The sequence below is a fragment of the Tachypleus tridentatus genome, chromosome 6, assembly GCF_004210375.1.
Source record: "Tachypleus tridentatus isolate NWPU-2018 chromosome 6, ASM421037v1, whole genome shotgun sequence".
NCBI lineage: Eukaryota > Metazoa > Arthropoda > Merostomata > Xiphosura > Limulidae > Tachypleus > Tachypleus tridentatus.
The window spans coordinates 87,259,042-87,274,409 of NC_134830.1; the positions used below are offsets into that span (position 1 = coordinate 87,259,042).

A 15,368-nucleotide genomic window follows, 5' to 3' on the forward strand; every position below is an offset into this window, starting at 1 on the left:
ACACAGAAATACACATACTAATTTATAATTAAAGATGATTCTATAGTCTACTTACCATGACAATAAATGATATGCAATAACCACAACCTGTAATACTATAAGTACTCGCTGACTTTCTTCATAAGTATAAAACATTATAATCACTTTAGCTACATAAATACCAATAAACAATCAGGAAAGTTATATGAAAGGCACCATCTTAGTAACAGGTTTCATTTCTTGATGGGTATTTTCTTATAATTATGACTTTTACCATGTTTGAAAACTCTTGTTGCACAAAACTTAAAATTCCAAATGAGAAGTCAGTCTGAAAAGGTAGGTATGTCAGGTCAGAATTCAATAGTTAGTACTTGAAATCCTTTCAATAAATGCAAATAATTTTTATATTGTATAATTTTAAATATTAAGGTCTGAGTTATTTACCACACGTACACAGACTGTAATTTTTTAATGTAATTGTCAGTTTTGCTAACTATTTATTTGAAATGGGCAATTCCACAATAAGTATTTTTGTTTGTATGCTCTTACTACTGTTTCTATTTATTCTGTGGGTCTTTTATACATATATTTATTTATTTATTCTAATGTAAAACAGGAGGCTAAGCGTGCTGCTGAAATTCCTGATAAAAGGATGCCAGGTAAGGTTTATGAGTATATGAAAACTTCTAGTACAGTTTATTATAGGATGTATCAATTCATATAAATGTTGGTATATTTTGATTCCATAAGCTGGTAATATTATCAGTAGTGATACTAGTAATATAACGGGTTTTTCTTTTATCTCAAACATAATTGTTAGCCTTTCAATAGTCAAGATAGCTTGAATGTATTTCTTAAGTAGATTTTACAGGCAGATAAAAGTCAACAGACAGCATCAATGTTAAACATTTAGCTGAGTTAACAATCACTAACTACACCAACAAACATGTAATGCAGTTTATGTCTAATATGAGAACTTGAACAGGTTTTCAGTGCATACTAGACTGTGTGAACATTCAGTAACAGATCTGCAAATTCTTATGATTTTGCCATAATTATTCCATCTTCTTCTTTTTTTATGCATCTATATGTATTGTTTCATCTTACATATTCATGCAATATTCTGGAATTGTTTTCTACAAATAATTTTCCAAAAATAACCCACTGCTTTGTGCTTTGCATCTCAATCTTATGAATGCTTGGAAAGATCTGTTAAAAAAAAAAGCAGGTAAGCAGTAATGTCTGCAGTGTACCAATCATTTTTTGAGAGAAAATGATAAAAAAAAATGTTTTTATTTGTCCTTATTCAAAACGTCCAGTGATATTGGATCATTCTCAAAGGGTACGAACCATGAAAGATGTGCAGTTTGTGTTTGTGATTTCTCCATTTCTCGTGGTGATGAAAATGAAGACCAAAAACATTTCACTACTAGTAAGACCAAGAAAATTGTTCAAGAACTTCTGAAATTAATAAACTGGACTCATTTGTTTTGTAAAACCAGGTACCAAATGAGAAATGTTATTAGAGTGAAATGTTTATTCACCTCCTATATTCCTTTGGGAGTTTTGGACCATGCTTGACAAATTTTAACAAAATGTTTCCAGGTTTGGGAATTGCCAAAATATATGGAATTTATAGTAACAAAACTCCTACAGTAGTTGGAAAAATTACCAGCAGTGCAACTGTGAAAACTGTGGTTAACATTAAAATTAGGGATTTCACTTGTCCATCGATGACAGTAATGAAACATGCAGACATATCTATCAGAAAAGTTGTTGTTTGGAATCAGTAGAGTACTTTGTTGGAACACTTAAGCCATTCATTGCAAATGGTTCATCATTCTTGATTTGGCTTCTCTTAAAATGAGTATTGTTTCACATGGTTTCAATAATCATGAGAACCATTTAGCATTTACCTATGTTTTTCAGTTACTGACTGTGAAAAGAGACAAGTATTGGACACCCTTATGAAATGTAAGGAAGTTGCTTTCATACTGCTTTGCTATAATAAACTATTACATGCATGCTCCCATCCATTTCATTTAACTACAAACATTCTAAATTCTGCATACGTGGGAAAGAGTTCTCCTGGTTCTCCTCAACAACAACAATACCAAACTATGGAAATAATGGCTATGTCTGATACTGGCAAGAGAGAGATGCTATAAGTCTTAGGTCAGTATAGATAGTTTGCTCTAATTTGGTGGAAGAATATTTATCTAATCTTCAATGAACAAATCTATGATTATTCTCAGTCCCTTTTTATTGTTTCTATCTTTAAATTTATCCATCAGTAAATATGGGGTTTCATAGTCTAAAGGCTCATTAAACTTCCTCGATAATACATAAGAATACAATTTAAAGATCTGTGCCTAAGGAACACACCCTGAAAGCCAAATTATGAAATGGATGCATTCTTCTTTGATTAACGAACTTTAAAATTTCTCTACTTTCTAATAAGATTGAAGGCAAGTTTGAGAAAATGGCTGAAAGTGTGGAGAATATCAAGAAAAAGATGTAGAACGATTAAACTCTTTTCAAAGATGGCTTTAAAACATAAAAATTATGATTGATTTTGTTTAGCAATTAATGCAAGTGTGATTGTGAAAAGCTTGTTAGACAATGTTTGATATGTTTTTAGTTATTTTGTGTTTGGTAATAAATGGAAAAATTATAAATTTATATCTTGAACTTACATGTTATAATTAAAATAGTACAGTATTTCCTTTAATAAAAAACAATTAAAAGAAATGGTGAAAAAACATACTGAAAAGATGGTGATGTTTCTTCTATATTAATTTGGAAATCTTCAGGTAACACCTAATGGTAGAAAGTATTTTTTAAATTAATTTTTGTAATTACATTTACATATAAAAGCTTGAAAGATTTAGAGTTGTATGCTTATCTATATTTGCCCTAAAGCTGTTCTTTTAACATGGTATTCACAAGTGTTATGTTTGAACAGATTATCATTAGACTTGTGGTTTTTCAAGCGTTGCAGTAACATTTCTTACTGTACATGTAGATTATATATGTCAACAATATTGTTGTTTTTTTTGAAGAAATACATGTTATTCAGATAAAGTATGTGCAGAATGTTCTTTTTTAAGCTAGTTTCAGTGATGTTTAGTAATGCTAAAGGATGTATGTTATTTTAGTGACTAAAATTGTTTCAGGATGTTAAGGAGTCGATTGTTGCAAAAAATTCTGGTTCACTGAACATTTAAGTAATTTTTTCATACATTGTGTGACTTGTCATAAATCAAATATGCCAAGGTAAATCAGCTATTGAAAAAAAAAGCAAAAACAGTTTGTATAAGTATGTTGTTATGCTCAGTGCTATATATAAACTGAAAATGCAAGTGAAAATTTAAAAGTAGCAAATCAAGCAAGGTTGAGAAATGTTTTGTAACTCTGCTTAGGAGCTATTACAGACATTAGGCTTTTGATTTCTAGTGAAATTCCGAAATTTCTGGAAGTTGAATTTTTAATTATTTGTAAAAAAAAAAAAAAAAGACTTCATTAATACTAAATATTAATTACACTTGATAAGAATTGTATTTGCAAATAATTCCATCTTCTTTAATATTGCTCATTCATATATTCATATAGCCATTATTATTATTATTATGCACAATTTCCTTTGTAACAAGGAAGGTAAGCTAACCTTGGATCGTGCACTTTGGCAAACTTTTTACTGATTCTTCATTGTACAAATATGTGGTTTCCATGACAACAATTAAGCAGAAGAAAACCATAAAAATCCAATAAAATTATGTGGGGAACTAAGTGAGTAAATGGGATTTCAAAGTGGGATACTTTGTATGTTACAATTTTTAAAAATTTTTTTTAATTTTAACACACAATCTCACTCTCAACCAAAGGCAAAGAGAGTGTTTTTTGGGTGGCAGAGCAAGGAACAAGATATTCTGTTAATTGTTTCTTAGAGGTGTTGTACATGCAGTTGTAAAGTTTAAAACCTACTCTATTGAAATATGTAATCCACATGATGGTAACATATTTCTGTCTGTAGTTAGGAGAGGTCAAAAGACACCAAGTAGCTGCACAACCTTATCAGCAGTGGTCATACATGCACAAACACATACATTGATTACATTTTTTTTTTAATTCTCAAACATATTGTCTGTTAGAGATTAGAGGTCTTGTTCTTGGCCTCCTAATACAGCAGAAGGCTTTTACTTCTATCATTTATATACTCCTCAGCACCAAATTTATGTGTGAGTTCCACCATAGCAGTTTTGAGTTTAATAGATGGACCTGTTTCAACAAAAGCTGCTGTCAAAACATCCATTGCAATCACATCAGCAGCAGTTGCAAACTTTACAAGTTAAACATCTCAAAACCTAGCACATGTAGGAAATTGAGAGAATAATAGTGATTGATGATGGCATGCAGAAGGCTAGCAAAGCTCAAGTGATGGTCATTGAGACTTTGAACTATCTACTGAAGACCTGTTCGATTATGTAATAACCTGTTCAGAATTGGATGATTTAAAAATTATGAATTGTAATCATATCACATTCTACCTCTTTATATATGTTCTTTACTGTCTTTATCCTCATTATTTCTTCTACCATTTTCTGCATAACCCTTATATACAGGGTCTTTAATTATTTTTATTATAATTGTACTTCCAACTCATTTCAGTACTCTTCTCATCCCAATGAACTGTTTATTATTCCTATTTTCAATTACCCTTATTATCACTATTAAACATTTTTTAAGCCATCTTTTTCCTTCATTCTTATTATTTCTGAAATACTTTCCTAATCTTTTTTTCATAGTAGATGACTATGACTTGTTTGTTATAAATTAAAAAGGAAATTAACAGAACACACTCCACTTGTTTTAAACAATGTTTGTGTGTGTACACACATACACATACAAGATTAATACCCAGCAGTCAAGTAAAATACTCCTCAATGTGGATTCTTGTACATGGTTAGGGGACCTCCCAGAGAAGGTTCTGTACTTTCTGTTTACCTCCTCTAGGATCTAAACATTGACCCACATGTTTGCCATGTGTGGTGACCCTTGAAGGAGAGGAGAGGATCCTGATGGTTGAGGGGTCCAATCCTAACACATCACTTTGGCCTTGAATTCCTGTAGACTGACAGCATTGGGGTGACACCTCCAGGGTCATTTGGGTGGTCTACTTAGGCTAGGGTCAACCAAGTATCAGTATTGGACATTCTCAATGGGTGTTGTGGACATTGTGTCTGATGCTGGTATTTGAGTACAGTGCTCACAAAATCCTGGCATTGTAGTGCATTCCCTCATAGGATTCTCTGGTGGGTGGGGTCAGTAGGCACTGAAATCAATTGCATTTATTATGGATATCCCTATTAATGAAAAAATTGAAGAAGAAAAACATTATCGGAAAATGACCATGAATGGAAGACTGTTGTACATTCACCATCAGAGTCATATTCTGTACCTCAATTTCTAAGTATGCATTCCTTATCCAAGAAATCTGTAGGGCAGATTTCTCCCTTCACCACAACATACCAAACTCCTTTTGAACTTGAAAGCCATAGGGGATACATATACCCATTGAGGTTACTCTTTATGCAGAGGAGTTACAGTTGAGAGGGATTTCCGAATTGGAGGTCCTCATTGGTTTATCGAGTCAAGGCATTTCTGCAGTGCACCAAATCTCCACTTGCAAAGACAGAATAATACTACTTACAAATGTGATTATTTTGATATTTACATTGCCACGTCCACCTGTCACTCTCAAAATAGGATAATTTACATTGTAAGGTAAGGCTATATATTTCAAACCCTTTTTGATGTTTTTGATGCCAGCAGTTTGGACATTCAAAGACCTCTTGTTATGGATCTTTAACATGTGCTCATTGTCGTGGCAAAGACCACAATTTCTACGAGTGAGAACTGGAACCACACTGTAAACTATAGTGGTTCACATCCCTCATACTTTTGTTTTTCCCCCAAGTGGGTGGAGGAAAATTGGGTACAGTGTTTGAAGACTGTAAACAATATCTTCTATCCATAGGCTCAGGAATTATTGTCCCCCACTCCTTCTTAGACATATGTTGCTGCACTCTGCTCCACTGCTACAGAGGGGAGTGCAGACATATCTATTTGTGCCCCCAACAGGGTTGTTTTCAAATCACCTGAAGAGTCTTTTGCCAACCTTGATTAAGAGAGTTGATAAGTCAATGTCTATGCTCATCTCTGTCCCCACCACTCTTTTCAGTAGCTCCAGGTATCTACTTCTTTGGCTCCATATTCTAGTGTATCCTTAGGTCCACCTTCTTCTCTAGCCTTGAGATGCAGAACAATTATTCATTCATGCCTTCAGTTGCTAGAACTTCCTTCTGCCAACATAGACCCAACCAACATGGTTGAAAACGGAAGGACTCTCTCCCCAGTTTTTCTCCACGTAAATAAAAATGGACACATTTATACAATAGAACTGTTAAGGTTTCTGTCCTAATTTAGATTACATTAAGGTGCTGATTTATCCTTATCATCATGTGTGTCTTTCCTTATGTCATCTAAGAAGGATGAAACATTGTTCTCTACTTTATTTTAATAAAAGTTTTAATACCCATAACAGCCATCTTGAGATACAAATTGAAAATACCTTAATATTTAAAATAGTGGCATGTTATTTAGATTCAGAAATTACAGTAACTGATAATGACATCAGTCTAAATATTTTTTTTTCTTTTCCAATATATGATTTATCCTCCTTTAATAGTAATGTACCATACTTTTCTGTTATAAGCAGTATAAGTTAACAATTATTGATGTAAAAATTAATGCTTAATGGCTGTAATAAAGAAATTAAATCTCTTAAAATATTTTGTGAAAAATATGAGATGGTATTAAATAAGTATAAAGAAGTAGAAATTACAGAAATTTTACTGAAAGGTTCTAAGTATTTTTAGTTGTTAATGAGGTCATTTAAACAACTTGGCACTACTTTTATGTAGTCAAACATCTTACAGCATATAAAGGCTTGTTTAAGAGTCTGAAAATTGGGAGTTATAGTGGTCTTAATGGGTGATGGTTGGGAGCTATACTAGTTCATTTATATAACTGGTTTGAACACTATACTAGTGTCTACTGGGTTACTGATTAGTTTAGTGTTTCACCACCATAATGGAGGCTGGAATGCTAACTTCAAGAGGTAAGTTTATTTAACTTACTTATCCCCAAGTGTTAGTATCTAACTGTTATTTTTTTTTCTTCTTCTTGACTTTGGATTGCAGTCTCCTTCCTACAATTGTGTGCATGTAGCAAAGGATGATGTGGATGTAGGATGCTGTGGGCTTGAGAACCCAGGTGTTATTTCTTAATTTTTATTTATTTTTGTTTATGAATTTCTTCATGTGAGACTGACAAATGGAGGTTAAGACTGGTAGACAGTGCATCTGCACCACAACATTGGACCTACTTTCATCCTACATTACAGCCTTTACTGTGGGGATCCTTTTGCTTTTTTCTGGGGTTTGTTTTTGTATATTGGAAACACACACACACACACACACTTGAACTAGTTAAATGTATGTACAACAAATTATTTATTCTATAAAGATCATAAGCATATCATAAACACTATATGTAGTTATCTTCTTCTTGTCAAAAGTCAGTTGCTTTAGAATTTCGGCTGAGAAGCCAAACTACCTTTCTCATATGTATCACACTAGTATTCCATATATAATTAGCATACATTTATAGTGTGAGTTACAAAAGTTCTGTACTGTTTTTTCCAGTAATCAGATGGCACTCATACTTCAAATATTATCTGTTCTATCTGTTGAAGTGCACTCGGGTTGATTCAGTTACTTTAGAACTTGCTTGATGGAGTAAATTATACTCCTTATATATTTTAAAACTGTTAGTTTTTCTTTAAAATATTAATTGTTAAGCCTTTCACTTCTCCAGCAGTTAACTTTACATTTACCTTTTCTTGGCTGAACTACTTTTTCATGTGACTTTCTCATCTGCACTGTGAGTCTGTTGTTTCTACTCATCTCATTGCTCACCTTCTAGAAATCTTTATATTCTTCATATCAGTAAATTTCACATGGTGTTCAATAGCTTCAACATCAATGAATTGTAAACAAAACTTTCAGTAACTGTCTGCTTTTCACTCTTATATATATTAAAAAAAACACCAAAAAAACATGAAATATTAACTTGCAAACAAATATTAATACTACCTACACTAAAAGTGTTTTATATCTGACATTCTCTTTTCCTGTTTTTGACTGCAATACATAATCTAGTATATTTCTAACCACTATTATGTATTTTCATATTTCGGCTAGATTTATAAACCCTGGTATTTTGCAACATGCCTTGTCAGCATTGGATATGGCAGATAAAATGTGGTTGACATGTGTGCAATTTTTTGTTTCAGACTGTTGTTGCTTGACCTTCTGTGAAAACTAGAACACAAGCTTGTTGGTTCACTAGTTTTTATGAATGACAGTAGTGACTTCAAATAATAATGGCCTGGCATGGCAAGGTGGTTGGGGCATTCCACCTGTAATGTGAGATCATAAGCTGAATTCCTGTTGCACCAAACATGCCTATTCTTACAACCATGATGGTGTTATAGTGTGTCGGTCAATTCCACTATTTTTTAGTAAAAGGGTAGCCCACAACTTGATGGTGGGTGATGATGACTAGTTGCCTTCCCTCTAGTTTTCTACTGCTAAATTAAGGACAGCTAACAATAGCCCTTTTGTAGGTTTGTGCAGAATTCATAACAAACAATCATATAATAATAACTAAATAAACAGTATTAAAGCTCGAAATGGGTAGTGTTGTGTTATTAAGTTTCTTGTTGATAAAAATCAAATTTGTATATAACTTAATTAAAAATCAAAATTACAATTTGCATGCTAAAAGTGTTTCATGCCATAACATTTTATGTTCATGTTCATAATATGAAACTGAAGAAATATATAGCATACAGACTGCTACCATGTCTTTCATGTCCCATCAATTCTAATGAGTCCTGGTATTAGACAAAAAGGCTTGTCAGCATCAGATCTGAAAAATGTAATGTCGTTAACATAATATATTTTTGTGGGTTCTTGAAAATATTTATAGTGTCTATTTGATGTATCTTTCTACTCCTTATTTACCTTGTTTATTCTAAGCCTTTATTTCTACCTTGGACATTACCACTGATCCAATTAACATATCAAAAAGCTGAAATTTTTTCTTAATATGATTTATAATTCTTCTCTTAGTTGTACTTTATTCTGCAGTTAAAGCTGTTGGTGCTCTTTATGTGTATTTCTCTGCTTATACACCAGTATCTCAAATACTGAGATTTGTTTTTCACTCCTATTTTCTACTTTTCATAACAAAATGAGATAATATTTGATTCTTTTAAACTTAGTACTATCTTATTCCTATTTACGTGTTTTTCTAACTTTTAATCATCTCATTCATCTGCAACTTTAAACAATAAATCTCAATTTTTTCCACAGTTCTTTTTCCTCTTCAGTATCATTAAGATGTGCTAAATAATACTGAGTTATTATAATGGATGCTTTGTCTAATTGTTCTTATTTCCCAAAACTTTTTATCTTCCAGTTGTCTTTACTATATGTTCATTGTTAACTTTGTACATCTGTTATATTAATTTTCAAAATAACCATTATGTTCGATTGTATATTTTATATATGAACAATCCAGATAAGCAAACACAGCAGAAAAGCAAAGCAGCTCTACATGCAGAACGTCGGGCAGTTCAAGAAGCTCAAAGAGCAGCAAAAGAAGGCAAGCATCACTTAGAAAATGTTTGTCCAGTGGCGTCTGTGAAAACAGAGGATGTACTTTCAAAGCAGGATCATAAAGAAGGAATGAAAGATGCTGAGCAAGGTGCTGAAATTTCAGGCACAGTTATGTTTTTTCATATCAAAGTATAAAAAAAAAAACAATTTAGTTTACAATAGCAGAAGAGTAAAATGCATTTACTAGCTACCTGAATTTGGAAATAACTTAAAATTATCTGTACTTACAGATGAAGTTAAAAAGGAAGTTTAACAGGCATCCTAATTCTGAGATATTTACATTTTATTTGTTGATCATAAAAGTTTTTCTTATATCATTAATATTGTATATTATTTTTCTTTTAAATTTAACTACAGTGAATATTAATATTCTAAAAACAACACTATGTTAATTAATTGGAATGAATCTGAATATTTTGAAGTTTCCATGTGCAATAAGAGTAGGAATAGAAATATTTGTACTTCTGTCATCAATAGTCAGTGTTTTGAGCTGTTATTTTCATCTTATACCTTTTCTTTCATCCAAACTTTGAATTGAGACTTTCAGGAATAAAAATGTAAAACACAAATAAATATGTAATTAAAGTATTATTTCTAGCAGTTTCCAAAAGCGAAAAATTTGCTTGTGGAAGAAAAGTACATAAAAAAACAACTGATGATCATGTGATATTGCAGCAAGAAGTTAGAAAAAAAGTTCGTTTGTTTCGTCACTTACCACAATACCATCACAATTGCCTTTTAACTAGAAACCTAAGGTATGAAATTTGTGAGAAATCTTATTACTTGTATATGTGTGTGTATATATAAAATTGTAATTTTACCGAGAATGGAACTTGAAAAAGAAAGAAGTAAAATAGGGTTACAGAATAAACATTCCACCCAGGCACACACCATAAGGTGGGTAGTTATGGAGTGTGCCATGATTTTTGAGATACTAACTGAAAGACGTATTACCTAAATTGTGTTAGGGTTTCACCATTTATGTAGTTTAATCTCAGTTTTGGAGGCCTATTACTTGAGTTAACATTTTAAATGTTTATCTTTCAAACTGGTTAGGTGAAGAAGTACCACTTTAGAAAGGATAATTTCCAAAATAGTTTTTTCATTGATGAAAGTATTTATATATTATTTCAATAATATTTTATATTGATATTTTCTAAACATACTACTGCAAAGGGAATTGAAATAACAGAACAATTCTTTAAAGATACAAGTAAAACTTTCATTGCATGTAATGCTTCTTTATCTACAAATGTAGATTTTAAACAAGCATTTTCTTTAATATGATGCAAATTAGATGATTTTGTTTTAATTGTAGAATTACCTTTGCAATTCATATGAACCAAATCAGTTTAATAAACACTTTTTTCTAAACTGTTTATGAATCATTACTTGCAGGTTTATGACTATTACATGACCATGTTTGGTCATTTCTTTTAATACTTAGTTGTATATTTTTCATATAGCAGAAATGGTGTAGAATAATGAAAGCTTTATTACATTTAGATAAATAAAATAGTAATAATCATTTTGAGAATTTCTTGTCTTCATGTGTTTTATATCTTTAAGTAAATTTATGGTGATTAGATATTAATTGCTTTCTTGTTTAGTAACCTATAAAGTCATAAGTCTAAGTATTTGTTAGTAATGTTGTTTGTTTGTCTTACTGTAACTAAATACAAAATACTAATCAGTTATTATCTATGTTTTGATTGTTAATCTACTGCCATCTTTAGGGAGTTCCTGAAAACAACTATCTGTGTGTTTTTAGTGGCTGAAATATGGAATTTTTTATGGAAATTGTTGCTTTATTCACTTGACAATGGTTTTCCTTATTATAATTTGAATCAACTGATTATTTGAATGTTTTCAAGAGGGGTGTCCAGGTTTTTATGACTTCTGTGTCAGGGTTTTGTAAATATACATTAAAACAGGAGTCAAGATTTTTGTACAGTACATGTCTGTAAGTTGTTGGTGATAAATTTGACCAATAAACAAGCAGTATGTAATACACTTGTTTAAAAAAAAATTAAAAACGAGTCAAATGTATGTAAAAAAAATTTAGGCTATTGGCTATCACAGTTTTATCTAAAACTTTAAATATTTCTCTTTTCTTGTCAAAAGTCCATACAGGCTAAACCACTTACTTCAGAATCTAGTTGTCAAGATAAATTAGTTTTCTTTACTTTTATCACAAAGTATCAATGAATAATTTACTTACATTAGTGTATGAGTTATCACAGCCAAATCTTAAACTTTAAATAATTGTCTTCTTTTTGTCAAAGTCTACATAGGTGGGTTCAATTACTTTAGAACACCCTTTGACAAAGCAAATTAGTTCCCTTATCTCTGTTAAACTCTGAAACTAACTTTAAAACATTTTCTGTTATGAAATATACATAAATTTATTCAATAAATAATAGTTATAAAAGACACAGCAGTTTGGATGTATCTCAGAATGGCTGGTATGGGTATTAACACTTTTATTGATAAGGAGATGATATTTTGACCTTTTTAGGTCATCTTCAGGTTAACAGAGAGAGAGTTTGCAACTGATTGTTGCTTGGCATGTCTTAAAGACAATAGTGTAAACATGTATGGGATTGTAAGTGGTATTGTAGTTAGATGTTAGGTTGTTAATTAATATGGGTATAAAGGTGTTCCTTTATATTGGTTTAATTTTGGTTTTAGCTGTATAAGTAGGGCGTCTTTGATTTTGCTTTTGTTTATATTTGTTTCCCTACTTAGTATCTGTGTGTTTTCAATGGTTATGTTGTGTTTATTTGATTTGCAGTGTTCAGAAAGGTGTGAAGGTGTTATTTTGTATTCTTTGAATCTAGTTTCTATTTTTTCTGCTTGTTTTTCCAATATAAAAGTCGTGGCAGCTGTTGTGTTATATTTTATAAATTATGTTGGTGTTGTATTTGTCAGTGTAGCTTTTACATAGTATAGTCTTTAGTTTTGTACCTGGTTTTTAAATAGATTGGGTGTTTATTGGAATGTTGTGTTTTGTTACAAGTTTTTCCAAATGTTGGTTATTTTTTTCACTGATATTGGGAATATATGGTATGCAGCAGTGTAAGGCTTTGTTTGTCGTTGACTGTGTTGTTAATCTGGGTGTGTGGGTACAAATTTTTTGGTGGTTTGTGGAGGAAATATGTTGATGTTGATGAAGAGTTTTATTTTGTTGATTGCATTGCTAATTTTATTGGGTGAGCATAGTTTTGAAGCTGTGTTTGTTTGTTTTCTTAATATGTTGAGTTTTTGTTTTGTTTCATGTGCTGAGTCACAGGGAAAGTATAGTCCAGTATGGGTGATTTTTTTTGTGGATATCTGTTTTGAATTGTGTATTGGTTCTTGCGATCTTGAGGTTGAGAAATGCTATTTAGTTAGTTTTTTCCTCTTCACAAGTAAAGTTAATGTTGGGGTGTATAGAGTTAACACAGTTTAAGAAAAAAACAAACTCTTTCTTCTGTAGATGTGAATCCAGCAATTGCATTGTCAACATACCTGTACCAGTATAGTGGTGGGTGTGAGGCTGAATTGATCACTTGAGATTCAATCTGTGTCATAAAATGTTGGCTAGAACTGGTGACATGGGATTACCCATACTTAGACTATTAATTTGTTGTTATTTGTAGTTAAATAAATGTGGCCTTAGCAGAGAAATTTAAATTCTCTTGCAGTATGACAGGAAACAAGAATGTTAGTTTTTGTAGAGAAAATAAAAAAAAAAAGTTAAAAGGAAACTGTATTGGGTGTTGATTAACTAAAATAAACATTTGATATTTAGATTCTTTATTTTCAACAAGGACAATAAATAACTTCAGATAAATGTTTGTTTATTCTTTGTGACATTTCAGCTTACACCTTATTTGAGGGTCTATGAATGTCACAGGATACAAAAACTGATTTTAAATTTTATATTGTTTTTGGTTACAATAATGCTATGAATTGTAATTTGTCTGTGACGAGTTTCCAGTTTATTATATTACATACATTATGTATTATGAATTTCAAATAGCTGGAAATTTTAATATTAATTTAGAAGTTAATTAAATATTAATACATATCAAATTTATGATACTTGCCAACAAGATCGATATGTGCAATTTTAACAAATGTATTTTAATATAAAAAATAAAATTTACAGTAACGGTTATTACAAATAATTATTTATGTGAAAAAATTGTACAAACTCACAAGGAGTATTTAGTTTTCTATCTAGTCTAGAACTGAATATTTTATCAATGGTTCAGGTCCATGAGACCTGTGCAATTTACGTTTATGTTGATACACAGATACACTTCACTTAACAAGAATGCTAGCTAGCTCTAGTCTTTATGTGCAAGTTTTTTTTCTGGCAAAAATATCTAAAGTCCTCATAGAAATACTAACATCTGTAGTTAATTCACCAAAGTTTGTTATATATTCAAAGACTATAAATGTTCCTGGTCAGATATCAGAAGTTTTCTAATTAATAAGCTTTTGTCACAATAATAGCTTCTGAGGCTTATAATATACTGACTGTAGCAACCCAAACAGTATCCTGTTCTGTCTCTCAGCTATACCAATTAGGCAAGACTCTCAAACATTCAACAATATTTGAAGATACTTCAGTGTTCTTGTAAAACATATATTGGTGATTCTTACTTTTGAGAATTTTCTACAGATTTAGAGAATAGGGGGGCTAATATATGTTGCAAGCATCAGACTGAAAGGAACATAGGTATTAAAATAAATGCATAACAGTAAATCTGATTATTTTCAACAAAGATTATAAAGAACTTCAGATAAATGTTTGTTTATTCTTTGTGATATTTCAGCTTAGGCCTTATTTAAGGGGTCTATGAATGTCACAGGCTACAGAACTGATTTTAAATTTTACATTCTTTTTGATTACTATAACTACAACAGTATAATTGAACAGTGCACAATGAAACATATTAAATTAATGTTGAATGGGTTAGAGTTGTAGGTTATAAAAATAAATGTTAATAAATATGTAAATAATAATAGTATTTGGAAAGGTATTTGAATTGATCCAAAAGAGATTCTTGAAGTATTCTGTCAAGAAAGTTGTCACAAATCTTTAAAATTTTGTTCCAGTAAGGTGTCTTACTATGCCATAGCTGTTGATGTAATATTCAGCAGTAGCTTCTGTGTTGTCAAGATTCATAGTGGCACAAATGTGTTCTTTGAAACAATAATGTATTGGATAGCTATATTCACTTGTTTATGTGGCTGAATACTGTGTACATGTTATTTCATAGTTGCTTTTCATAAGTGTGAAGGATTTCTCTGAGATAGGTCTTAGCAAAGCATTTTTTGAATTGCATGAATTGTTGTTAATGAAGACTGAACGAGTGAGTATATCCCTCAAGTTTTACCAAGTTTTTGAATGATGTGGATATTCATATCGAATCTTGATGTGCTTGATGAAGATCAGTAGTTAAAGATTTATCCACATAGGACTTAATCCATGAGATATTGTTTTGACATGGCAGTCATTTGTTGTTGTTGTGTTTGAAAAATTGTGGAATGTCTTAGTAATGTAACTATCTGGATAGCTATTGAACAACA

General features: G+C 31.1%; 1 protein-coding gene across 13 annotated transcripts in view; it reads left to right on the top strand.

Annotated features, from left to right (window-relative positions):
• The window catches only part of eIF2Bdelta (eukaryotic translation initiation factor 2B subunit delta), a 110,935-nt gene that overhangs the window by 38,898 nt on the left and 56,669 nt on the right, over positions 1-15,368 (top strand). For 8 of the 13 annotated variants that reach the window (XM_076505927.1, XM_076505933.1, XM_076505922.1 and 5 more), the window contains 3 exons: positions 596-638; positions 9,688-9,873; positions 10,384-10,540. In XM_076505927.1, coding sequence (XP_076362042.1) covers positions 596-638; positions 9,688-9,873; positions 10,384-10,540 — 386 coding nt within the window. The remainder of the gene's footprint in view (positions 1-595; positions 639-9,687; positions 9,874-10,383; positions 10,541-15,368) is intronic. The other 5 variants (XM_076505928.1, XM_076505924.1, XM_076505932.1 and 2 more) reach the window with 1 other exon arrangement.